The sequence below is a fragment of the Spea bombifrons genome, chromosome 2, assembly GCF_027358695.1.
Source record: "Spea bombifrons isolate aSpeBom1 chromosome 2, aSpeBom1.2.pri, whole genome shotgun sequence".
Lineage (NCBI taxonomy): Eukaryota > Metazoa > Chordata > Amphibia > Anura > Pelobatidae > Spea > Spea bombifrons.
In genome coordinates, this window is record NC_071088.1 from 120691282 (window position 1) to 120718014 (window position 26733).

The 26733-nt window shown below is 41.1% G+C and overlaps 1 protein-coding gene across 1 annotated transcript; it reads right to left on the reverse strand.

Annotated features, from left to right (window-relative positions):
* KPNA3 (karyopherin subunit alpha 3) lies at positions 1 to 21734 on the reverse strand. Its single transcript, XM_053456297.1, has 17 exons — positions 21558 to 21734; positions 15686 to 15730; positions 12028 to 12117; positions 11394 to 11423; positions 11247 to 11299; positions 11009 to 11104; positions 10692 to 10777; positions 10196 to 10282; positions 8826 to 8995; positions 6507 to 6551; positions 5809 to 5940; positions 4558 to 4686; positions 3332 to 3436; positions 3162 to 3233; positions 2457 to 2619; positions 1715 to 1809; positions 1 to 1296 (listed from the first exon to the last, which is right to left on the reverse strand). Exons 1-17 carry the CDS (start codon positions 21624 to 21626, stop codon positions 1198 to 1200), a joined length of 1566 nt encoding a protein of 521 aa, XP_053312272.1. The 5' UTR covers positions 21627 to 21734; the 3' UTR covers positions 1 to 1197.
* Between the last annotated feature and the right edge of the window lie 4999 nt (positions 21735 to 26733).

Consider the following 26733-nt stretch of genomic DNA (forward strand, 5'->3'; position numbering starts at 1 on the left):
TTATTTGTTTTGTTGTTGAGACTATGGTTTTTATTTCTAGGTTCTGGAATAGACCCCTGCTTTACAAGTGATAAAATCGCGAGGATTTTTCTACATAGCTCTTGTTCTGTTGTCATTTTTGCAAAAGCGCTGGTTACGAAGTATACGTCGTTTTAAGACTAAGTTACAGTAAACATGAAAAGCTCCACAGTCTGACCCAATAAAAATGATCTTTATCCGCCCAGATAAAAACAGAAAAAATCTACCATTGTCCATGGAAAGTTGAAAGCAAGGTTCACGTCCCTCCCCCATGATAGGTGTTTTGAGTTCTCTATTCAACAAAATATTCTTTTTTATTTTAAAGAGACTCTTGCTTTCAGCTTGAGATCAACTCTATAAATGAATAAAGTTCTACAGCTCGGGGTAAACTCCATGCACAGCTTTTGGTTACTTCAGGACAGCAGAACATAGGTTGAAGTGGTCAGAGCTCGACGTTCGATAGATTGCAAAGCATTTTTGCCCTTTTCCTTAATCAGTTCCATTTCGCAATCCTGACTTTTGAGGCAGTTTAGCAAACATCAATGAGAGAGACAGAAGTACAGTCTTCTTTCTCCTAAATATAACTTGTTTCGCTGTATCACCCACATTAAACTCTTCTACAGGTTCATGAAACTTTTTTTTGGCTTTCCTGTTCTTTTTTTCCCCCATCAAATTTATAATTCCACAAATATGAAAGAGTCCATGTAGTTAGATGGAGGCTCAGAGCAGACTGTGCTGCTGAAAAGTCTTCCAAAAAAAAAAAAAATGATAAAGAAAATATGTATTATACCAAAGTCTTGATGTACAGTGCACCGAATTTAACAGAAGCTACTTTTTCCCACAGTAAGCCGATTTTCCACCACTATGGAATAATCTTAACAAAAAAGGTCAAATGTTGTGGCTGTCAGCACATGGTGCCAAATGGAAAAAAAAAAAAAAAGTAAAAATAGTCGGGATTGTTAGAATTTTCAAAGGAAACCGAGATCATGCATATGCAATTACAGTCCATGTGAGAGTGTGACATTTGGCAACTGCAAAGTGACAGATAATATGGTTTTTGCTTTAGAAGCATCAAAACGAAGAGGCATGTGAGTCTTGAAGCCTTGGGGTTTCTTCAACTGGTGGATGTCTGGTGATGCGATATATCTCGTAGGACAGAGAAAAGCTGCACTGCAACACTCAGAAGTTAAACTCTTTTGTTGGAAGATTGGATGCCGGCTCAAAGCTGTAAGTACCTCCCTGGGTGGCTTCGGGAAGGAGGCTCTGATCTTCATCAATCTGTCATAAAAAGACACAAGCAATCAACGTTAAAATGCATCTATTATAAAAATATAATGTCCCAACAAGAAATAAAACACTAACTACAGTGTGCACACACTCATAAGCAGAAGATGTGTTTGGCCAAACATCTCCTGCAAGCCAAAGAAGCCAAGGGGTGGCAAATGCAATTGATTTATGCATCAAGGGTGTGTGAGTTACTATTGTAAGGGCATTTAATGGCTGAATATATAATGATGCCCCTTTAATAGAGAAAGCATGCTGCACATGAACAATATACATTTTCTGTGTGCATTACTCAGCGACCCCATAGGAGCCGAAGCAAATTAAAAGCAGTGCTAAACGGACTCGTACATAGGAGCTGCTCTCCACAGAGGCAACACGAGCATGAGAAACATTACAATACAGGAGTACTCACATCATCCCCAGAGAAATACTGGTCTATGATTTCAAAAGCGAGCTTATATATCTCCTCATTCTCATGCTGCTGCAGTGCCTCTATCTTCTCCAAACCTAGAAAGAAAACACATATGTTAAACATTTACATGAAAAAGGAGCAAGAGAAGATGGGGTCTTTTTGCTTTACCCAGAGGGTGGGTAAAGTGGAAGTGACAGAGGGTAATACAGTGAGAGTTTATACATGAATGGGATAGGCATATGGACATCCTACATCTAAGATGAGCCAGAGGACTGATTATGGTTGGAGTCTTTAAGGTAGGAGAAATGGCTTGATGGTTTTTTTATCTGCCAATCAACAGAGAAATAGATGTAGAGTCATACGTTTTCAGGAACTCGGATATTTTCTTCCACTCAAGACTTTTGTGACCCCATATTTTGGTATGTTGGCCCAACAAAATGGTAACTTACCAGGCCACATAAGTTGACTAAGGAGATCTAAAATGGTAAGGTGCCAACAACCAGTAACGGGTAACTAGATTCCCTTGTTTGTAAAAATATACACTTCAGACAACTTTTTAGTTTTTTGTTTATGACTGAGTACAGTTCAAGGACAAATTCCAATAAACAGCTGCAGAATTGAGACATAGTAATATACTTATCAATCAGGGGGTTAGAATGCTCATATTTGGTGGCAAATCTAGTTAAAATACACCAGAGTTTAATAAAGTACAGATTTAAGAAATCTGGAGAGCCAAGCTCACCTGCACATTCCTCTATGATCTCCGCTATTGTGCTAGCCTCTTCTCCAGCCATTATAAGAATATTCTTTAAGCCATCCAAAACCACCTGCACGACTTGGGAATCTTTGACGGACAGCAAGTTGCAAAACGGTGGAATCACATTCTGCTGCACAAGGTATTCAACCTAAAAAAAGTCACATACTGTACAATCACACCAAAGCTTATAGGAAGCCCAGCTTAAGGCATGTAGGTAAGCGTATTTGCTACAAGAGTCACGCATGAGATCAACATTTAGCGATTAGGAAAAAGAATGAGGTGCTTCCTTGACATGTTCTCACTGTATCGGCTGTCAGCGTCAAACACAGGTAATTCACAATTATTCATCACTTCAGACAGTATGTTATAGGCATGCAGGGGCAAAAAAGGTTGCTTAATATATATGCTATAATATATATACTATATATTAAAATAGAATGGAAGAAAATAGGGGGGGGGGCCTTTAGTATACACCTTTCCCCCCACCTGTCTTGATACATGTTAAAATGTATTGGCAGATGGGTGAATAAAAACCTGAACATGGATAACCGCATTTAGACTTCAAAAACAGACACCTTGGTTTCCAGCGGGAAACAGGATTAGACCGAGTAACAGACTTCAAAATACACACACAACGTGCAACAGGTTACAGCCAGCGGGACATCAAGAATAATTTATCCATCATCCTACCTGATCTTTCCTCCCGCTTATTGTCAAGTTGCTGATTGCCCACGCGGCTTCTTTTTGTGTTCCAAAATCACCCTGTAATAAAAGAAGATCATACATTTCTTTGTAGCATATTCTGCTGTCAATATAACCACAACTGAAGCCAAGTCAGATCTCATGAGCCGTGAACCTACCTTTGCTAGCTGGTGTATGATCATTGGGATAAGCCCTGCATCAATGACTGCCTGAACTTGCTGTTGATTCCCTGCAGTGATGTTGGATAAGAACCACACCGCTTCCTATAAGAAAAAAAACAAAAACAAAACATCTTAAATATATATCTGGAAGTATACGGCATGCAAAAGAACAGGGTTACTGCAGGGAGATCTTGACAAAGTAACCAAGTTCATTTGATCACCCACGTTTTTGCAATAGAATAGACGCTTTGGGTGTAATAAACCAAATCATTTAAGTAAATTAGAACAATGATCTGGAGCGGGCCAGGCATTGTCAAATGCAAAATCATACATTGCCGCCAGAACGAGGAAAGGGATAAGATAGTAATTCTACATGTGGGCCTAAAGTAGGGGCGTCCAACCTGCGGCCCTCCAGCTGCTGCAGGACTACACCTGCCATAATGCTCTTTCAGGCAAGGGGCTGGCTGAGGAGGATGGGAGATGTAGTCCTGCAGCAGCTGGAGGGCCGCAGGTTGGATGCCCCTGCTTGCTTTTTCTGATGTTTTGTTACATTATATATACGGTATACCTTTAGATCAGGGGGATCTAAAGGTATACCGTATATACAATGTAACAAAACATCAGAAAAAGCAAGGAGGGTGCTGGGTTTTATAGCGAGAGGCATCAGAAGCAGGTCCGCCACTTTAACATTCATGACAGTCATAATAGACATTGAACTGAATTGAAGCCTGGCAGACTAGATGGGCTGGATGGATCTTATCTGCTGTCAAATTCAAGTTTCTTTAAACATAGTTTAGTTCAACAGCTATTTGCTTTCATTGGGTAGCGGAGCGTGTTATGGTTTAACACTTCGTATATCATTTTTCAGTGTACGCATTGCTATATTGTATTACGTAACTCTGACCAAGTGCTTTTGAGGACCGATATTCCATGCTGCAGCTAGAGGGAGCATAAACCTCCAAACCTCTCAATGAAAACTAACAGGACCGACAATTTATGCAGCTCTTCTTACAATACATACATTTATAGGGTACGACAAATGTAGAACTGAGCGACTAAGACATACGGATATATCAGGTTAAGACGGGCCGGTTCACATGCTTACAATCTAGAGACGACCCAACTCCTGCTTCAGGGGGACATAAAAAAGGACACTTATCTGAATGCTTATTTTAGGCCAGCACAACTAGGTTTTATGATTCTATGATACAAGTTGCCCATACCTTGTTAATCTTTTCTTTAGGGTGGGTCAGCAAATTTTGAAAGTGTGAAAGAACATCACAGTTTAAAACCACTTGAGTTTGTTCATCGGTGCCGGTCACGATGTTCCCCACTGCCCTCAGGGCCGCAGTCTGAAAACAATAAGACAATTCATCAGACAGCTTTTAGCATCATAAAAGTTTGTTTATCTCTCAGAGGAACCATCACTTCTGCCAGTGTACACACAAAGTGCCGATACACGGATACTAATTGATATTAAATTGCCAGATTTTACATCACTATCCAGACATTCGCTTCAGAACATAATGCATATATTCAAGAGACAATTAATAGCCCGCACAGCTGTATTTTGGAACAGGCCAGTTGTAAACGTACGCGATTGTTGGACAATGTAATATAACATTTATGGCAAACTATGTATTATAAAACATCTAAGGTACATCCCTACTTGGATCCATTTCAGATACTGTATTTGCTCGATTATAAGAGGACCCCCCAAAATTTGAATATTAATTTAGGAAAAGAAAAAACCTGAATAAAAGATGAACCTACAGGAGAAAAAGTTTTACTGGTAAATATTGACATGTAAACTGTTTTCTCATATCTAATAAAATATGATGGAAAAAAAGATTTGTTTTTATTTCATTTGCCACTCTGCTCCAGTTATGCACATCTGCCCCCCCCCAGATATGCCTTATACCACCTATATGCCACTCTGCCTCCCTAATAAGCCAGATATGTCTTTTAACCCCCTATTTGCTACTACCTCCCCCCAGATATGCCATATACCCCTTATATGCCACTCAGCCTCCAGAAAACCATTGAACCCCCCCCCATGCCACTCTTAACTTAGCAGTTCATCCCTTTACTTGTGACCCATGCTGCAGACTCCATGGTGTCTAGTGGGGCAGCCGGTGGAGGTCTGTGCGATGCAGACCACTGCTGCTGCTGGCCAGCCGGGGCTTCTATGACTGAGCGCCAGGATTACATGACCTTCCGGCACTCCAGTATAGAAGCCCCCAGAGGAAATGCAGGCAGCAGCAGAGGCTGCCAGAGAGGAGTATCTGGGTAGCCTGCAGCGTTGCGGGGGAGGGGTCTGGATCTTGGTCTTGTAGTCAGACTCTCTATTTGAGGTCTGATTTGAAGACTACCTCGAATATAAGGGGTATTTTTTCAGAGCATTTGCTCTGAAAAAAACTTGTCTTATAGTCAAGCAAATACGGTAATTTGTAATTAGTGACTCTTGATCTTACCTGTACTTTTACTTCCTGGTGACTCAGAAGAGGTACCAAGAATGGTACAACTCCAGAATCAATGACCATCTGTATTTGTTCATTACCGCCATCAGTTAAGTAAGACAAAGCCCACACTGTGTCCACCAGAATCTAGAGAAACGGAAGCGGATAAATGGGCATTACCGATGCAAAGTATAAAACCACTTAAAAGTCTAGTGTATAAACTGTATAAAATACTGAGAAGCAGGGAATAATATACTTTGAATTCACAGGCTTGCGATAAGTATGGAAATCCAGCGAGTGTATGTATACATTTGGGAGAAATCTGGACTATGTATTTGGCATGGGAGCTGTAACACTTCGATGTCAAGGACATCAGAACAAAAGGAAACAGATCCGTTATGTATCCATACTTATAAAGGAGAGCTTAATAAGGCTCCTTACTAGACGGTGACTTGAGCATAAAATCAATTTGTTTTTTCTTTTTAACAGAAATAGAAAACGGCACAATTCATTTGAAAACCAATTCATCTTATACCGGTGGCACCCACCATTTTTAAAAACGTACCTTTCAGAAAAATAAAATCTAACAACGCATGCAAGGTGAATTTGCACACTACATTTATTTTTTTTATTTATTTATTTTTTTTATTACAAAGTTTAAAAAACGGAAATCAAATTTGAAAAAAATGAAAGCGCAGCAGTAAGATACTTACATTAATATCTGTGTGATATATGAGAACGCACAAGGCAGGCAATATCTGAAAAATAAAAAAGAAATAAGTCTTTAGCTTAAAGCAAGTGAGATTTTAATTTTTTAAAAATAGATATTTTAAAATTCACTAACTGCATGCATTTATTGCTATCAGGATGACATTATTTGCTTTAGATACAAAGGGTGGAGAAGAAGTTGAAAAAAGGTCTTTTACGGAAGATACAATATCATTATACAAATACATGAGGACAATACCAGTCGCTCTTCGATGTCCATTAAGAAGAAAGGACAATGAACAAGAAGTCATACTTTAAGTGAAAATGTTTTGATCGACAGCAAGACTTAACTTGATGGACCCGCGTCTTACTAGGTTACAACACATTCAAACTATCTGAACCCCATTATCTTACGAAGGCATTCAACCTGAAACTGGCTAACAATACAGACTGTAAACTGTTTTGTAAGAGGGGAAGGTGGGTATATGTTTAGAATACACTAGTGAGGCAATAGAAAATAATACAAAATGGGTGTATTTATAAACTAGAAAATGCATTTGATAAGCACACTTGTAGGATAACCAGATCACAAAAAAACCCAAAGTTTAACAGTGGACAATACATTTTAGCTCCTGCACCAGGATTCCTCCGACATTGCTGACTTTGGGATTAACTATAAAAGCGTACGGAACATCAGAGTAATGCGGTGAAATATAAATATAGAAGATTATTCCTGTAAAGGATTACGACGATCATACTTCAGAGGGATCTACACGGCACCTAAACAGTATGTGATACCATCACATCGCCATGTACTCCCCAGAGATGAATGACCTCAAATATCACACCCACAATGCCGTTCAACCTGTTTGCCTAATTAAGCTTTGCTGACATAGCTCTTGTAACTTTTTAAGCTCCTTTCCTTTTCCGGAGTTCATTGAATTAATTCTATGTGAGCACTTTCCCAGGTCCCATGAATGAACGCACAGGCTGCCGGACATCCGAACCTCTGACGCTGCTTTTGAAACTTGATTCATTTTTGTTACAGTAGGAGACAATGTACTTTAGACCTTGGAGAACAATTCAAAATGGATTCTTTAGTGTTACTGCAAAGCCTCTTTTTAAACAAGTTCAGCCAGGCCTTAGTAGTAGTAAAATAGCAAAAGATGCTGTTTTAGAAAATGCTTAAAACCAACCTGCAGAAATTAGACTAGTAGATTACTGATGTTTTATACAGTTGTTTGAAAAAAGTACATCCTATTTGAATTCTATGGTTTTACATATCAGGACAAAATCATCTGTTCCTTAGTGGGTCTAGAAATTAGGTGAATACAACCTCAGATGAACAGCACATGACATTACATGACATGTCATGATTTAGTCAACAAAAATAAAGCCAAAGTGGAGAAGCCATGTGTGAAAGATTAATATACAAAAAAGCTCTCATTGAGAGAGACAGGGGAAACAGAAGAGTAGGTACTCACTGGATACTGGATACATATTCATTGTTGCTACCTACAGCGTGGAGTTCACGTTATAAGCAGCTCCGATGATCCTTTGCTATATATGAAACATTAAGTACACCATTACTGCTTCCATTTGAATTAAGGTGCTAATTCAATGCCCTGATTAACTGATAATCAGCAAGTGTGACCACCCTTATAAAAGCTGAAGTTTTATCTCCTGTTCCTTATGGGTGAGCCATGGCAGAGCCCAGATTTTATTCATCCTGCAGGACAATGATCCCAAGCATACCAGCAAATCTACAACAGAATGGCTGAAAAAGAAAAGCAGCAAGGTGTTGCAGTGGCACAGTCAAAGTCCAGACCTCTACCTGATTGAAATGCTGTTGTGGGACCTTAAGAGAGCTGCACATAAACAAATGGCCGTAAACCTCAACGAACGGAAGCAACGTTATAAAGAGCGGGCCAAAATCACTACTGAAAATCTCACAGAAGAGGCATTTTCAGAAGGTTTAAGGACAAACCATTAGTCTATAATTTAAAGCTTGTCCAACTCCAGCCATTTACAACCATATACAGACTGGGTGCTCGGGAAATCAGTTGCAGAGTTCAGTGATACACAGGGGTTAGGAATAAAGGGCAATTATGGAAAATTTTAATATTTGAGCAATCATGAATACCATTCTATTGGTTTCTGTGTCATTTTACCTCACTTTCGCTACTCGGCACGTAAGCAGTTTTACTACGTCCTGACAAACTTACAGCGCTAAATCACCGACGTGCTGGCTTTAATGTAATGACAAAAGCTGCTTAAGTAAACAGAATCAAAGGCAGTCCTCTATGGTGATATTTTAAAATTACCTCGTGGACAGTCTCCATTGGTGGCGGGGGATCCTTATTCCTGCAGAGATTGACAATGACCCATGTAACGTTCCGGAGGAAGGTGATGGGGATGGAGGGGTTGATGAAGGACAGGAGCGGTTTGACAACTCCAAGTGAGATGACATAATCTCTACACTGAGGACCATCACCTACAGAAATGAGAAGTGTTTAAAACAAAAAGGCTTACATCAAGGATGCTGGTGGTATAGAAAATAAAAGGTATTTGAAATGTATGCAATGATCATGTCATTCAGGGAACAAATTCACATATCCACCCCAACCATTTTGCTTTGCATTGATGATTTATTTCATAGCCATCGTTCTGGAAGCTGGTGTCATCCATTGCAATCCTAGTAGAAGCCAGTACATAAAGCATGGGGTATAACATAAGAAAGCTGGAAATACTACATACAACAGAGCTATTTACAGAGCGATGGCAGCCCCATATAACCACCAATACTTTCAACTGAGTGACCGTACCTCACTAGATAACCCTTTACCACTGTCAGGCTATTAAAGCCAAAGCTCTTAAAGGGGAAAGCCTAAAATTATTTCATTACTAGTATCACATAAAGTATTCTACTTTTAACATAAGCATCTATAAACAGAATGTCTCAGTCTTAATCACACAGAAGGACACTAAACTTTAAAAGTCTACGGAAACGATTCAACATCCATTCATCACCAGGCCTGGAGAAAAAGGAAGGGCTATATAGAGCTTTGTATCTAATAGGTCTTTCAAGTCTTAGAAATTGTATTACAGATAGCACTAAACCAGGAATAAAACAAAACAAAAATAAAACAGAATGAAAAACCCAGCAATTTAAGTCATCCTTATCCATGTACAAACAGCTGTTTTCAGGATACTAATAACTTGATGTCACTTGAAGAATGGTGACACATTTTTACAAGTTTAACTATAAAACACCAAGATACTGGTGGAACTGTTTAATATCACAAATTATGACAAACCAAGAACTGAAGCGTAAATGAATGGGTACCTGATTTTTAAATGCATACCAAATGGATAAAAAACAATATGAACTATTAAGTTTAGGTAGAAACAGTCGCTTTTACAAGAATATTAACTTTACCACTATGAAAAAAACATGTAACAAAGCAATGTTTTGCTAACCTGCCCAACTTTGCTCAAGATCATGCAATTAAAGGGGCACACACACACACAGACTACATTAGCGCGATTAAACAGATAGCTTACAGTTACATTGCGGCCAACAGCATAGAACTACAAATATGGAAAACGTACCTAGCATACTCTGCTTTACCGCAATGCACAGAATTATGAGAATAGTTATCTTTATGGTCCTCTTAAACACTGTCATACTTACCAATAATGTTTCCGAGAGCCCAAACTGCTTGCTCACAAACATTTTGATGCAGGGAATGGAGAAGCCTCAGAAAGAGAGGTACGGCATCTAAGTAGACAAAAGCAAGGATTACCAGAATCACAAATAATCTGATATTAGATGAAAAAAATAAAACTTTGGACATATATATATATATATATAAAAAAAAAATTTGTTCTAATTGTTTCAGAGCCTTTTGAATGTGTGTACTCAAAAGAGAGTGCTGCATAAACTGCTGGCGCTATATAAATAAAAGGCAATATAAGGGTACCAAATCTGTAGATTCAAATTCAATATGAAAATCGGCATTATTTCTTGTTTTCCTTAGTTTTATACATCAAAGCTGTTACTCCTATTGGTTAGGTAAATAGATCTACGGCGGAAGTCATTTTAAATGGCTTCTCTGTGAAATCCATCAAGGTACAAACGTCTCATCACTTGCAGAAGCAAAAAGAATACGGATTCATAAGTCACTTACTGGACTGGACCACGGCTTGCGTCTGCGCAGATGTCCCTGATGCTATGTTGGTCAATGCCCACGCGGCTTCAAATTGCAAAGATGGGCTAAAAATTGAAATATACGTGAAACATGAACGCAAATATACAGACACCAACTAGAAACCCAGCAACAAATGGACTAAACTAAGAATTATTGGCACAAAAACATCCTAACACTATCTTATTTGGTATTGGCAATAAACACGATAGATTATCTACTCCACGATAGAAAAGGGAGGCTTTAATCAAAACAAAGTGCCTGTTGGGTAACAGAAAAAGAATTGAAATATCACTCACTTATCATCCGCCTCTAAGCATTTCACCAGGATTGGGAGAATTCCTGATTTTATTAAGTCATCAATGGGTGGATTTCTGTCACTGGATAATAGTTTCCTGCAGAAAAGACCAACAAAATATCAAACAAAAGGAGTTCTGGACAGCTTGTTGACGGGAACAGACAGGCAGCATTATTTAAGGCCAAAATCACAGATATCACATAAGCCTAGTAATAATCCGAGAAGTACCAACACATTACCTCGCTGCCTGTACGGCACTCAGCTGGGTCGATGGATTATCACTGGTGGCATTCTGTAATCAGGAAGAAAATACATTTAGAAAGGCAGGCATAATATAAAGGAAATATCACAGTTAATATACAACAGATTGTAGCTGCAATACATACCTGTAATATTGCTTCTAGTGTTACATTTTGCTTTAAAAAAAAAGAGAAAAAAAAGAATGTTAACAGTGGAAGAAACAGATAAGATCAAGTGGCAAAGGAAGCTGGTCAGAGCTCTTGCAGAGGCCTCCATTCAAATAAATGTCAATGTCAATAGACAGAGCATGGAGTGTGTGTGTGTGTGTGTGTGTGTGTACAAGCCAGGTGTGCTACTAGTGATATCCATGCATTATTCACCAAGTATTAATGTGCAACGAAAAGAAAATGTCTACATATTACAACAACCAGCAATATTAAACACAAAAACAATGCTCAGTTTCCATTCTACTTCCTATAAAGAACCCCCTGGTACAATAAAACTACAATCTGAAAACCACCAGGTTAGTGAAGACATGCGGTTCCAACCTCCGATACAGTCGGCATTATATTGTGAAGTTGTTGTCTCTCCCTAACGCCCATCTATAGATAACACTTCTGAAACTTGTAAGGATTCAAACGGACCATAAGAATGAACTCTGATCAATCTCCCATGGATCAACAAACTATCCACTGGTTGCCATAGTGATAGGAACACATTTCAAAACGCTGTACCCAAATCATATTATACATCGCTCCCAATGAATTAAAACAATCTTACCGATTTGAAATCGCCATCAACATCAGAATCTTCTAGACTCTCCTCTTGGGGAACGTTTCTCTTTTTCAAAAGGTGCTCGTCTCTTTTGTTCTGAAACAGAAGTTAAGATGAGTGAAGTACAGGTTCGTTTAGTGATTAAGCATAAAAAGGTTTTTAGAAAGACACTTTAGGGCCTCTCCTAGCCGTGTTGGATAAAATCTTTCTGGGTAGAAGAACTATCAGTATATTTGGTGATGCTCGGAACAACAATATGTCAGATTTGGCTGCGAGACCCAGGAACGCCATATGCTTCTCTGGGAATATTAGATTGTCGCCTTTTAAAACACTTCCACAACATACTGTTGCCATATGCCTCCGACTCTGCTACATATACTATCTGCCAACGACTAGAGTTAAAAAAGTGTAATTATACAGACATGCTTTATTATAAAGGAATACACAAATGTTATTGATCCAAATATATGTCCTATTTTACAGGAAAACATTGTGTAGCCAGGGGGGTGTTCCTATAGCTACAATATTTACAGATATTGCATACAGGTATGCCTCCAACATCACATGCAATTGAAATAACGCATAGGGGTGCTTCTCCCGCCGCGGAGCTCAAAAAACATTTTATTGGGAAGCACCAGGAAGGGATATAAATCAATACGTATTACAGAGTTTGGCACCAGTACTACTGGTTAGGATGATTGGGTTTTGTTCAGTCCGAGTTCGGTATTTAATTTCCTTTTTCTCTCAACTTTGTGTATTTATATTGCTTTAATGCAGGGCTTGACAAATTTGTTGTGAATCTAGGCGCCAGCTAAAAAGGTTAGGAGCCAGGATTTTTTTTAAACTAACAGTTGGTCAGGAGTGATCTGATCGTCATCAGCCCACTTACTAAACCCACAGCGTTTGACCTGGAAGCACCCTGAACTTTCAGGTCAGTGCTGGTTTTTTCTTTGTTTTTTGTTTTTTTTTTTTTAATCAAAAACAATTAACGCTTTCAATGACTGATATTTAGTCCCCACAAGCTTGTGGGGACAAATGTTAGCCCCTGCAATGCCATGAATGTGTCATACACATACGCAGCAGGGGGTGTTGGGGCTGGTCTCCACACTCATGTGGTCAGACCACCAGCAGCAGAGCCCCTTACAAAACGGGAATTAACCCCTAAAATGCCACGATCACGGCATTGAAGGGGTTAACGCTGCACTGTCGCTCCCAGGCAGCAGGGGAGGGTTGGGGCTGGTGTCCACACATGTGGAGACCGAAGAACCCTCTCCCCCTGTCCCTGAAGCTGTCTCTGGCAGCTGGGACACAATTGCTGGTCTATAGACCAGCCATTGCAGGGGGGGGGGTTCTCTGATGACTGCTGTAGGCTTCCATATCTACAGGAGTCAAAGGGCTTGTGGGGGCTCGTTTTTGCTGTTGCTGGCCTGCCTAGGCTTCCAGGCAGACCACCAGCAGCAGAGCCCCATACAAAACGCGAATTAAAATGCCGCTCTCATGGAGCGATCAGGCAGCAGGGGGGGGTGTAGTGTCAGGTCCCCAATCAACACCCAACCCCCTTTCCTGAAGCTGCCTGTGGCAGCTGAAAATGCGATTGCAGGTTTTCCAGCAATCGCGGTTTCAGCCTACAGAATCACTCCGTGGGAGTGATCTCAGGCTCGGGGGCGGGCTCTGAGTGGCTGTGCTGGCTGGCCAGGCTCCTGGGCAGACAGCAGCAGCGCCCCCGCGATCACAGGCTGACCAACACCTAGGCGCCAGGACAAAATTCTGAGTCACCATGGCGACCTGGGATTTGTCGAGCCCTGGCTTTAACGTACATCACACACTGTCAGCTGGTCCTGTTATTTGGCCAATATTCATTTGTACTCTAAAGATTGGATTTGAAATATTTTCTTGGTAGGAAGTGTTAATTAGCATACCTCCAATTCTTGCATTACCCTGCCAGGGTCTCTTACATCAGCATTAACTGCTGGAAGGGATGCAAAGGCTGCAATCGCCTTAAGTAATGAATTCAAATCATAACATACACCGAAGATATGTCAATGCTGTCTCTACATTCACCGCTGGGGGTGAAAACACCAGCCCAGGGGCACTATGTAAAGAAACCCAAGAGGTAAGGGCTGCATTTGATGCGGGGATGAAACGTTTAGACACATTACTAAAGTATTATCTCTTCCGTGTCAGACTGTGTATAGCAGGCTAAAGGGAAATCAGCCACTGGACATGGTTAGTCAGTAAGACGTTCCCCTGCCGGTTTCCATTAACATCTGGTTATTGTGTCATCTGCCATTCGATAATGGCCGTTACCATCGCACTCTTCTATTAACGGCCAGACCTGTTAGACTGCGGATCACCTGCTTTGGGCATTCGCTGCACATTTTCTTGCTTTGTAAGTTTGTTTGCTGTTCTGTTTTCCAATCTAAATATAACCCATGATATTTTTATCGTGGAGGTATCTGGTTTCAACTCCCCCAATAAAACACAATATGAACGCTTTAGTCAGTGCTTCATGTCACCATACACAGCACCAAACCAAGCTTTTCTCTGGTGGGACCACAACCGAGATAAGTCTACAACCACCGCAGTGGGGCATTAGCCCAACAGACTACTACATAATTTTACACACATACCTAAATACATGTGTGTGTGTTATTTAGGGCTGCAACTACTAAACGATAAAATAAAAACCGTTGCCAACGAATTTCATTATGGATTAGTTGAATTGATAAGGTTTTTTTGTTTTTTTAAAGAGGGTATAACACTAAGATCCAGATTCCCTCGCAGCGCTCCTCTCCTCTCTGACAGCCGGCAGGCGTCTGTGCGATGCACGCAGACATCCTCCGCTACTGTCCTCCACTTCCGCTGGGGCTTCTATGTTTGAGCACCAGTGTGACGTGACCTTCCGGTGCTCCACCATAGAAACCCCGTCGGAAGTACTGGCCAGCAGCAGCGGGGATTTCTGCTCACATTGCGCAACGTTTGCTGGCTAGCATCCGTGCGATGCGCGCAGACATCCTCTGCTACTGCAGGCACTTCTATGAAGCACTGGCGTCACATGACATTCCGGTGCTCATTCATAGAAGCTCCAGCAAAAGTGCCGACCAGCAGCAGAGGTTGTCTGCGCGCATTGCGCAGACGTTCACCGGCTGCCCCTACTAGACACCAAGGAGTCTGGAGCGCGGGGGGCAAGTCTGTGGGGGTGGTGGCATATCAGGGAGGCAGAGTGGCATATAGGGGGTTATAAGACGTATCTGGGAGGCAGTGTGGGAAGACTGGGCTCAAATGTGCATAACGGGGGGGGGGGGGGGTCGGAGATAGGTTGGGAAATAAAGACAAGAAATGGATTATTTCCAAAGTTTTTTTAGTCTGCTGTTTGTTTTTAACATCCTGTTTATTAAATTATTTTAAATGATACATTTACACATTTTTTATCCGATTAACCGAAAAAACAATCAGCCAACTAATTGATTATTAAAATAATCGTTAGTTGCAGCCCTAGTGTTATTTGTAGGATAGAAAATGGGAATAGCTCCTACAAACACACTTCAGGTGCTGTTTGGTATAATTGTATGGCTTGTGTTTAGATGGCTACAGGTTATCTGAAAATAGTGAAATATACAAGAATCACATCCCATTACCAACAACAAAATGTCAGGTTCTTTACCTTTCGCAGCTCAATGGTCACTTCATTCCGGTGTCTTCTCATAGTCTACGAAAGAAAAGAAGCAGCACCATTAAAGGGTGTTAACGAAGAGTTTTAAAGCAGTCCAGTGGGAGCCATGTTATCCAAACACATCAAACACGGCCTCAGGTGAAGTCAAAACAGGCCGACTACGTACACAATACAGAAGGGTGAAGGGTAACAAACAGTTACTTCTGGATACTGTTTACAGAGGTGCCTAAAACCCAAAATCAATTGTAGCCCGCAGTGGGTTATAGAAACCAAAAATGCTCGAAACGGCTTAATTAAGAGGTCAGTGGACATAGATCCACTTCTTGACAGTCAGCGATGAGGCTTACAGGAAGAATGGAGGGAAGTCCATGGAGGACACCTCTGGTTCAGCCATGCAGGAACTTATTGTGTATGTTTTGTCGTATAAAAGCTAATATTCATAATCTACGTTGATAATTTAAAATTACAGCTGCTTGAAAAAGTGTTCTTTCAGGCAATTCGTACTTAGGGAACACCTGAACACACCTTTTGGCCTGTTTCAAGTTCTCAGAACTCTTACGTTACTGTTTCTGCACAATCGTAAGACGTTTTTAGGGATGTAACTATCAGTAATAGGGCATCAAACTAACTCCTAAACTTGATTTGCAAGACATGGTTTGTCAGTTTAACAAAGACTCAGGATCATTAGTGATTGGGAAGCACCTAAATGATTTGCGAGTTTCAGATAACAGTTTTTATTTTTTTTTTTTTTTTTATCAACCATCTGAAACCATTACGACGCGTTCAGTATTCCAGGTAAACCAGACCAATGTAGAGGCTCTTCTAGAAGTAGAGCTATAAAGGTAACTTTAGAGTCTGTAGTCATGGTCATTGAGGAATAGCTGACATTTGGAGGAACAAGAATAGACCTCTGAATGATCATCCCATCTCATGCTGACAAGGCTGGACTGTAAACGTCCTCTTAAAAGCTGACTGCTTGCAGCATGTGAAGGGTAGGGCACAGCATATAATATATAAGATCACAATATATTTTCAGAAGCCAACTCATAGGTTTCATTGTAGCCCAACCAACGTCAACTAGCATATTCCCAACACCAGACTGAACGACAGCCGGGATGATGAGAAAGAGGCAAGTAACTTGCAGGATCGCTTAACCCTTGAGATGAAACTGAACCTCCAGCTCTAAGCACTTCTTTATATCAAAAAACATTCCGTGCGACTAAAAGGAAAGGTATCAAGAACTTCTGACAAGTATGTTCCATTTCTGATCATGGAACGGCCACTGACAGATTCTGCCCAGTTTGTTTTTTGCACGAGCCGGGAGATATCCCTGCCAACGCATGAGATTAGGTTGGCTATCAGCGAAAATGCCCTCTGATACAAGAAAGATCTCCAAGTAGAACCCCTAGTTTTAGAAACAATTTGATGGCCATATAAAAACCCATTCAGGACATCTGGTTTGCTCATTTCTGCTGTAAAGGCCCAAAGCCAACCTCATTTGGTCCTCTTCTCTTGTATTCAGGACAGCCATGCAGGTCTAATCTCCCTCTGTACTGATTGATGTCTACCAGCTCACCACACCCCCAGTAAAGTAAACCAGAACATGCCAGGTTAAAAATGTAACAATGAAAAATTGGAGAAGAAAAAAAAAAAATAAAAAGCATGTACCGACACCTTGCACGCCTACCACAAGATACATTTAAAAAATAAAAAAAAAAAAAATAAAAAAAAAATATGTGAAAGGAAGCGCTACTTGTCTCAAGGAAAAAAAAACTGAGCGGGTGAACTAATCACAGAAATGCTTCGTGGTCGAACATATGGAATAATGGCATATAAAAGGCACGGTTTTTGGGGATTCGTGACATCCTTGATTTCATAGCCATACTTCTGTAGACATTATCTCCGTTAAGATGCCTTTTCTGTTGTGCGTAGCTACTAAATGAGAAATATACAAACGCAATACAAACACAAACGTGGTCTGCTGGAGATGCAATAGAGAAAAAGGCAACTTTATACACATCTGGTGGTCATGCAGTATAATTAGCCAAATGTGGGAAAAGGTTTTTGATTGTTTTATAAAAATCTCTAAATGTAAGATAAACAAATCCCCTGAGATTGCCTTACTACATTTGCTTCCACCCAATCTCTCTAAGGAAAACAAGATCTTATTAATCCATTCTTTAACAGCTGTAAAAATTTTGATCGCTAGGAACTGGAAAGAAAACTATATTTTTTCCTGGATACAATTTAAAAACCAATTGTTATACCAACTACAAATGGAAAAAGGCTTAGGCTGGATTAATCAGACTTACCATAAAAGAATTCAAATTTATGAGGACTGGATCCTAAAACTAGATAACATTTAGTACAGATCTTAAATAATAAGTATACCCTCGGCTCCCTTTCTCTTCTTTCTCTTTTTCTCTCCCTCTTGACTCCTTTTTCTTGGTTTTTCTTTTTCTTCTTTCTTTTCTTTCTTTTTTTTTTTTTTATTACTTAATTTTATTGTTGGCAAAGATATAAATACTCAAATGGAGAGAATGTATATATATACACATAATGAAGTATATGGACCCTATATCTGAATGAAATTTGTGATGGATTCTCTCTTTTTTTTTTTTTTTTAATTAATGTTGTTACTAATAAAGATATACATACTCAGATGAGGAGAATGTATGTATATACATAATGAAATATATAAGGCCTATGTCTGAATGAAGTTTGTGACGGATAATTCTTTTTTTTTTTTTTTTTTTTTTTCTTCTCTCTCTCCTTGTTATGTGGTATTTAACAATATATATATTGTATATATATTATAAACATAATAATATCTATGTAACATTTTTTTTTTTTCTTTTCGTTGATTGTTTTTATCTTGTTTATATGTATAAAATCAAATAAATAAAATTTGAAATAAAAAAAAACAAACACAAACGTGACTAAACCTTAAGCACATTTTCATTCTGTTCTATTTCTCCTTTTTGCTTTTTAACAAACAATTTAAACGTAAAGCTTGATATAAAAAAGTATACAAAAAATAAGTAATACGTATATTTAGACTGCACCGGCAGCCTCAGGTGAATGTGTACATATAGTCGTGGTTACTTTTGTGTTACCCAACTACAAACACACGTTACCCTATCCCGCGTACCCCCGACCTGAGCATCAGTGTTATCCAACGGACTAGGCTGGTTTACACAATTGCAGCTAATGATCAGCAAGATTGTGGTGAAAGCACCATGAATTTGGGAAATGGAGAAATTTTAAGCTAGACATTACAAATCTGTGCTGTTTAGTTTGAGCATCAGCAGACATTGAATACAAATCTGAGAATAACATACAGTGCTGTACACAGTAATGTCACATCGACAAACTCATTGTGTTCCAGTAAACTCAATTTCTCTGCAGGTCTGGAGGCGGCCATTGCTGTCAGTCATGTGATATTTTGGGTGACTCCCTGCTCATCACCACACTGAGCTGATGCTTTATGGCAATACTAATGAATTCTATTCTTCCATAGCCTGTCATTGTTTAGAATGCAAGGGATAAACACTGATCTATTCTATTGTATGCCATTGATCAGGTAGGGCATTTGCCTCATATCCTGGGCTTATATAACACAAATGACTAATATGCAGCTGCATGAAAATATTAGGGTTTTTTTAAAGTTATTTTCAATCTGATATTAGTAATTTAAGCAATTTGGTAGGAGCTGCCTCTTTAGGTGCAGGGTTCAGTGAGCAGACTAGTGTCTACACTGTTTCACAACGCAATGTACACACTACTTCAACACACTGGTGCTTACCGAGATCAGCAATACGCTTTGTAAACGGCGCGAGACCCCCATATACACGGCACGCAACTGGGAGGATTTCACAGAAACTATATGAAATGTCACACTTCAGTCACTTTCAAGCCAATAGACACTGTCTGTTATAATATTCTCTATAACACCACAAATACACCAACAAATAAACCATGTGGCTTATCTGAATAACACAAACAATGGCCCTGTAAAGTCAGCAAGCAAAAAACAGCTTTGCTGCCCTCTCAAGAATTAAGCCGAGCTACGAAATAAGTCGTTCCTCTGGGATATTTGCAATACCACATCAGTAACCTGAACAAGTCTTGCGGCTACACCACTGATCCCGGTTTACATGTCTTACCTAGATCACGGTACATACTTCACAAGGTGGAAAAAGTGCCTTTGCCAGAGCCTGGCTGGAGAGGTAAACGCTGCCTCCTAAAACCTGGGCTCTTAACGAGCGTCCTCATAGATGGGCATGAGGACCCACAGACAGAGGGGAACAGGCATTCTTAAACTGCCACGCTCCACCACTTAGACACCAGTTCACTCAACTAAAGAAGTGGACTCCATGACACCGAGATGGGATAACGGGGCTCCCAGTTCGATTTCTTGCATTACAAGCAGATCCTGCTATTTTGCCTGATTTTTGGAAGTTTTAGATGCATGTAACGGCCAAGGCTTCGCGGCAGACTTCTGGGTATAATATCTTGCGTACAACATCATGAAGCTGAACATCAGGTGACAGAAGCAGCGCGGGGTGTTGGGACAACATGGTGACTCAAAGCAGAGGAGGAAACTTAATACGCTGCCTTACACAGAAGCCCAACACTTCAACCGAGCTGGAGACAGCAGCCGACAGAGTGTACTGGAACACAGCACACAACATCCATTTCCCACAAACTACAATGTGACGTCAGTCATCTACATCACGCAGAGATTATATGATGTCATAACTAAAAAAGTTAACAGTTTGCGCCAAGTCAGACAGTCATCTGCCAGGTCTATTCACTAAAGCGAGGTTTAACAGGAGACTTCGTTATACAGGATGAAGGGCCAAGCCCACTGTGAGCTTATGCTGCAGACAGTGCTTGTAGGGCCCTGTGTTATGTATAGTTAAATCAGTGAGTTTACCAGGCTCCGGATACATGGAATAATGTATTATGCAGGCCAGCAATGCCCCTACATAATGAACAGCGAAGTAAGAGGATTAAACCACAAGTGCCCTTTTAGAGAAAGGCATAGAGAGAGTTAACCCCGGGCATTACTGCTGATCCATGATCGCCGTCTTCCTGTCTAGGGTGTGCAGCCGTTATATGCTGCGGGTCAGGGGGGCTGCATTTCCCGTAGAGCTGCCATCTAAGGGACGATAGCTTCACGGGTACCTCCGGAAACCCACTTTCACCTCTGTGGGCTTCCAGGGGCCTGCAATGCAGAGTAACGGCAGCAAACGCCACCACGTAAAGGGCCATAGATGCTGATGCACGGGGGCCAAACACGGCATGCGAGTCTACCCGCTGCGAATACACGTATGAACCCGCATTCTACACCGGTAACAAGAGGAGCACCGTACGGGCACGTCTCCGCAGGCTTCCTCCGAGCGGCCGGGCGTGCGATGGACCTCAGAGTTTCCCCATTCCCAGGGCTGGTGATACCGTCAGTAGGTATCCAGAGTACCGCCGCTTACACGGGTAAAGCGGTCACCGAAAAACACGGCTGTGAAAAGGCGTAACTCATTCCCGGGCAGAGCTCGCCCCACCGGCATCACACACGGGATAGATGGAGGAGTGGGCCTGGGAGGCAGAGAGCCGCCCTGTCCGGGCAGGTGGCACACATACAAGCGCACACATAAGGGATAGGGTGGATCTTCGTATCCCAGGCCTTGTGTGACCCACTAGAGCAGCGGCTTCATCCTCCTCCCGCTACCGCGGTGTCATCCCGGCAGAGGCCCCACATGTCAGTTTAGCTCCCAATCAGTCACAGTGAGGGCCCTTTGGTACGTAACGTAGCAGTGCGCCGCCGGCTTCTCCAGCACTGGAAGCCACTTGTTAAGCTCACCTCCACATCGCGCCCTTTGTTCTTGAAACTCTTGATACGGTGGTTCTCTAGGCCGGCGTTTTCCGCCATGGCGCCTCTGTCTTTCTTTTCCGTTACCGGCTGCGACAACACAAGGACCGCGCAAGCCGCACTCCCCCACCCTGCGCGCGCTCGGCTCGAGGAGGAGGAGAGGGGCGGGACTCGTGACGTCACGGGCAGGGAAGGTGGAAGGGAGTGTGTGTTTGTGCTTGCCAGTAGCCAGTGCTAACCTGCGGAAAAGCGTCCCGACGTCAGCGGGTCATGTGACTCAGGAGGTCACATGGTACCTGGAGATAAAGGAAACGGCGAAACGGGAGGCACAAACAAGCCGAGATGTTGTTCTTGCGTCCAGGATGTGGAGGACTTGTGTTAAGAGCGATTGCTGGTGGGCGGGGGAGCCGGGTGCTTGTTTACCCGGAGGTGGCTTGGGCTCCACCGCAAGAGTTCATTTCACTAAGTGCTCTTTGAGTTCCATGACAGGACTGATTGGAAAACACAGGTCAAAGGGAGGACCTGCAGCAGAAAGGAGAACCATTCATAATGCATTCTTAAAAGGGGAAAAATGCATATTAACCCTTAAGGACCAGAGCAATGTTCGTGTATTTGCTATATCTTTATTCAGCTGCGATTTCTCGCCAACTCGTTTAGTTCCCCCTAAAAGTTATATATATCGGGTTTATTTCAGGACAAGTCGGGCTTTCCTTAAAGCAGGCATGTCCAAACTTTTTTCGAAGAGTGCCAGATTTGATGAAGTGAACAAGTGCGAGGGACAACCATTTTCCCTGAGCCATTCTTTGAACCATTAAAATTAAATGCAAATTAACTATTTTATGCAAAGTTTATTGAAAACGGCATACTTTTCATTTTGTGACTTGGATGACAAATTTAACAGGTGTTTAATCACTCTGCCTTTAATATATAAAAAAACCAGGAAGCTGAAGTATGTCAGGAACATTGTACAGTACATTACACAAAGTAATAATGGTTGTCTGTCAACTTTTAAGTCCGTAAAATCTATATTTGGGCAACTTATCTGCGAGGCCTTATCAGTCTGGAAACGCGGACTGCAATTGGCCCGCGGGCCGGACTTTGGACATGCCTGCCTTAAAGAATAATACATATATAATGTATAAATATATTTAAATACATATGTAATATATAAAGATAATATAGATGTGATAATAAATATATAAATCATCATTTAGTGTGCAAAAAAATTGGGAACCAAATAAAACCCTGCAGCCGGTGCAAATGGAAAATGTACGGCGGTGTCTGTCCCGGTAGTTTTGAGGCTAAGATGCGCATCGCTGTTTCCAAACTGGATCATTGAAATGTTAACCCCATAGTCGCCACAAAACCCAAATATTCTGAACAAGTACTTTACCAAGGCATTTTAATACATTTTATTTAACCATTTTAGCGCCAGTCCGTGCCAAACATTGCAGTAAAACTTAGTGGGTTTTTTTCCAGGGTTTGTGCAAATACAGAAAAAAGCTCATGATTTGTATTTAGCAACAGCCCCCAAGCCCAGTGATACTCACATGATTCCGAATAGGAACACGCGTGTTAACAGCTTTTAAACATGGAGTTTTGACTGCCTGATCATTTATAAGTGACACGTTTCGGCCACTAACATTATTGACACAATGATCAGATCACTCCTATTGCTCAAGAATAATCTGATCGCCATCAGCCCACTTTTAATTGGCTGATTGAACTGACTGGAAGCACCTTTTATTTTTTAACTCTTTCAATACTGGTCCTTGATAGGAGCACAACATTGAATGTACCGTATTTGCTCGATTATAAGACGAGGTTTTTTTCAGAAAAATACCCCTCGTCTTATAATCGGGGTCGTCTTATAATCAGACCTCAAATAGGTCTGACTATGAGACTAAGATCCAGAGCCCCCGCAGCGCTTCTGAGTCCCCGGTGTGTAGCTGGGGCTGGGGACAACTTCCGCTGCAGCAGGAAGGAGGCGTGGCTAGCAGCGGGGGTTGTCTGCGTCCATCGCGCAGACCTTCCCCGGCTGTCAGAGATCAGAGTTCCCCGCACCGGCGAGGGCAGATGTGCATAACTGGGGGGCAGGTTGGAAAATAGAAGGAAATAAAACCAAAATATTTTTCTCAATCATAGCTTTTATAAAAAAAAATAGTTTAGATGAATTAACATTTGCTGGTAAAACTTTTTTCCTATAGGGTCGTCTTATATTCAGGCTTTTTCTTTTTTTCTAAATTAATATTCAGATTTGGGGGGTCGTCTTATAATCGAGCAAATACGGTAATTTGGTCCCCAGAAGTTTAGTACTGAAGAGGCAAATATTAACCCCTAAATTACGCAATTGCATCATAGATTCTCATGGAGTGATCCAACAGCGGGGGAGGGCCATGGGACTGAAGAAGCAGAGGGCTTTTAGGGAAACTAGCGATCGTGGCGTAAAGCCTCAATGATTGTTCCCATTTAAGCAACCAGAGGCGTGGCAGGGGGTTCATACCTTTGCTGGTCTGCCCAGATCTCTGGCAACATGGGAGTGTTTTGTTTTTAAAGATTTACCAGGCATGACATTGGACCTCGAGGGACACTTTTTATTGCGAACGGATTAAAGTGCCTTAGATTAAACCTGCAGTTACAGCTCTCTGTGGTCTGATGATTCTCACCACTTATTGGCTACTTGAAGCAACCAATGAGTGTCCGGGAAAGCCCCATTTAAATCAACGGAGGTGCTTTCCACACAATGACTTACCTGTTCCTCTGGTGTCTTCACCCAGCTTGTGTTCATTCTGAAACGTGTTCTGAATGGTGATCCCCTCCCAAATCTAGAATCCCTCCATGCCTTTGCAAAATCTAGCATTAGTAAAATAGTAATGAATCTGAACAAAATATACATTTTACTGCAATTATTTCCAGAACATGTCGTCGTGAACACTGGCAAAACATGGCAATGAACACGACCTGCAAAGCTCCCACAGACAGCTTTCCACATGGAATCTTGACTGCTTCGGTGGTCATACGGCTTAGTCAGAGAAGGGTGGTTTAGTGGCACAAGCACAAATGGATTAAATTGTGTCCAGTGCAACTGCCACGAGATTATCTGTGGATTATTCTATGTGATTACACCTCATTAAGGCTTACCTTTTAAATACGGTAGCACTTTGGTATTTGGGTATATGTGGAATTCTTAACTATTTATGGGACATAGCAGGGCAGAGAGGTATTTTAAAGGCTACATACAGGACAGATGGACCTGCCTCACGTAATGTCTTTGGAGTTGTATTGTTACTACTTGTTTAGCCTCCTGAGGATCCACTCAGGCAAAAAGGACCCATAATAAGTCATCTAGTCGGGTGATTTTCATCACTACGGACACACAGCATCTCTCCTCGAATAAAATGAAAATAATTATGCCGGCACTGCTACTTTTGCACATGATCCTAGCTTATGATTTCCACGTGTAGTGGTGTGTGCTTCAAATAAATATTTATTGGGACTTGTATGCTTTGGGACACTATGAGGAATTTGTAAAAGGCATGTGGACCTTTTAATTTTACCAAGAGGATGGCAGGTGAGTTGAACACCCCCATCCAGCAGAAATGGTAAAAACATAAACACAAGATAATTTAAGCATATTCGGGGAAGTCTTATGCCTATACCAAGGGTCAAAAAAGAAAAAGTTAATTGGGTAATCCATACAATTATAAACCCCGTCATGACCAGCATAGGCTCAGGAAAGAGGCTGAAATTGATCCTGGTCCTACCATGAGACATGTGTGGCTTGAGAAGAACCACACCAGATAACTTACAGAAGGGCATGTAAGCCTCGAGAGGGGGGACTCATCTTAGAACCTCCAATAAACAAAACAAGAACCAGACAGTTTTACTGACTAGGTCTAGCCTGCCCCTAAACTGGGCATCACATAAAAAAACCATCAATTTTTTAAAAGGCAATAACGGACAGTTTTTATTTGCCGGCACGAACGTTGTTTCAGTGCTTCTCGTTTGCAGCATCTCAAGGATCTGCTACACTACTGTACGTGGTGTCACACCAACCGGTGTAGTACGTACACGGACTGGCTACCCGGTAGAGAAGGCACAGCCAATTTCAGTATGTGAGGGGTTAATTCGATTGTATAGGCATGTGGCGCCAAAAGGTCTTTTTAGATAAATTGGTCTTTTGAAGCTGGGACTCCAACCAAGGCCCTCTGCAAGGTGTGAAATTTCACAGGGAGGCAGTGCCTTTAAGTCTGCTAGCAGAGTCCTTCACCATATGCCTGTATCCCCTCATATATAATGGATTCTTTGATATGCTAAGTGACCACTAGCAGTCAGGAAAACCATTTCATATCCAGGTCATATCAAACACATATCAATAATAACTTATATATTCATTATCATACCTCCTTGTGTGCATACCTAGAACGGGGAAAGCGCACCCTACAAAAAGAGTACAAACATGGCGGCGCCACTTAACCAGTTTGGACGGAATTGTGAAGTCTATGATGTTTAGTCATAAGTAGCTAGTGTGACATATCTATGGACTTCACAATTTACAGGAAATTCATAAATGTATGAATTATGGCTGTGGCGAGCACAGGAGGGACGATAAAATGAATATAAGTTATTTTGACTGATATGTTTCCACTACTCAAGGGGGAGGTCACTTATGGTACACCTTCCCTCCGCTTATACCACCTCTGGGCCGGCTTGGAAACTCGAGATGAACTGGGAAAGAGTATAAAATTAACAAGAGAAGATGGGTCAGTGTGCTTACTAGGGGCCAAGATCTAATTTTGAGTAAGTCGCCATCTTTCCTTGCCGGAGCCCTACGGACAGAAAAACTGTTACTTGACCATCTAAGTGAGTAGTTAGGTTTTCTGTAATTTTCTCCTTTTTATTTTATCTGTTTGGTGTAAATAATCTGTTTATCATCTTTTTGTGTATGCACTGTGATTTTTTTATTCATAATAAATATTCCTTTATTAAGTTCTGCCTTTGTCTGGTAAAGACTCACGTTACCTGAAGAGACCGTTTTATTGGTAATTTTAAATCACATAATTATTGTGTTAAAATATACTGTGTGGGTTTTTATAGTCTGATTCGTTTGGGGTACCAAGGCACCCCATTTCTAAATTGTCTTGGTGGTGGCAGCGTTATTTTGATA

Excerpts from the sequence above, each read along its gene's own strand:
- KPNA3 (XM_053456297.1), bottom strand. The coding sequence starts at position 21,626 with ATGGCGGAAAACGCCGGCCTAGAGAACCACCGTATCAAGAGTTTCAAG. Across the intron at positions 12,118-15,685 it reads TGACCATTGAGCTGCGAAAG|AACAAAAGAGACGAGCACCT; the intron begins GTAAAGAACCTG and ends CTTCTGTTTCAG. Across the intron at positions 3,234-3,331 it reads TCATACACCAGCTAGCAAAG|GGTGATTTTGGAACACAAAA; the intron begins GTAGGTTCACGG and ends CTTTTATTACAG.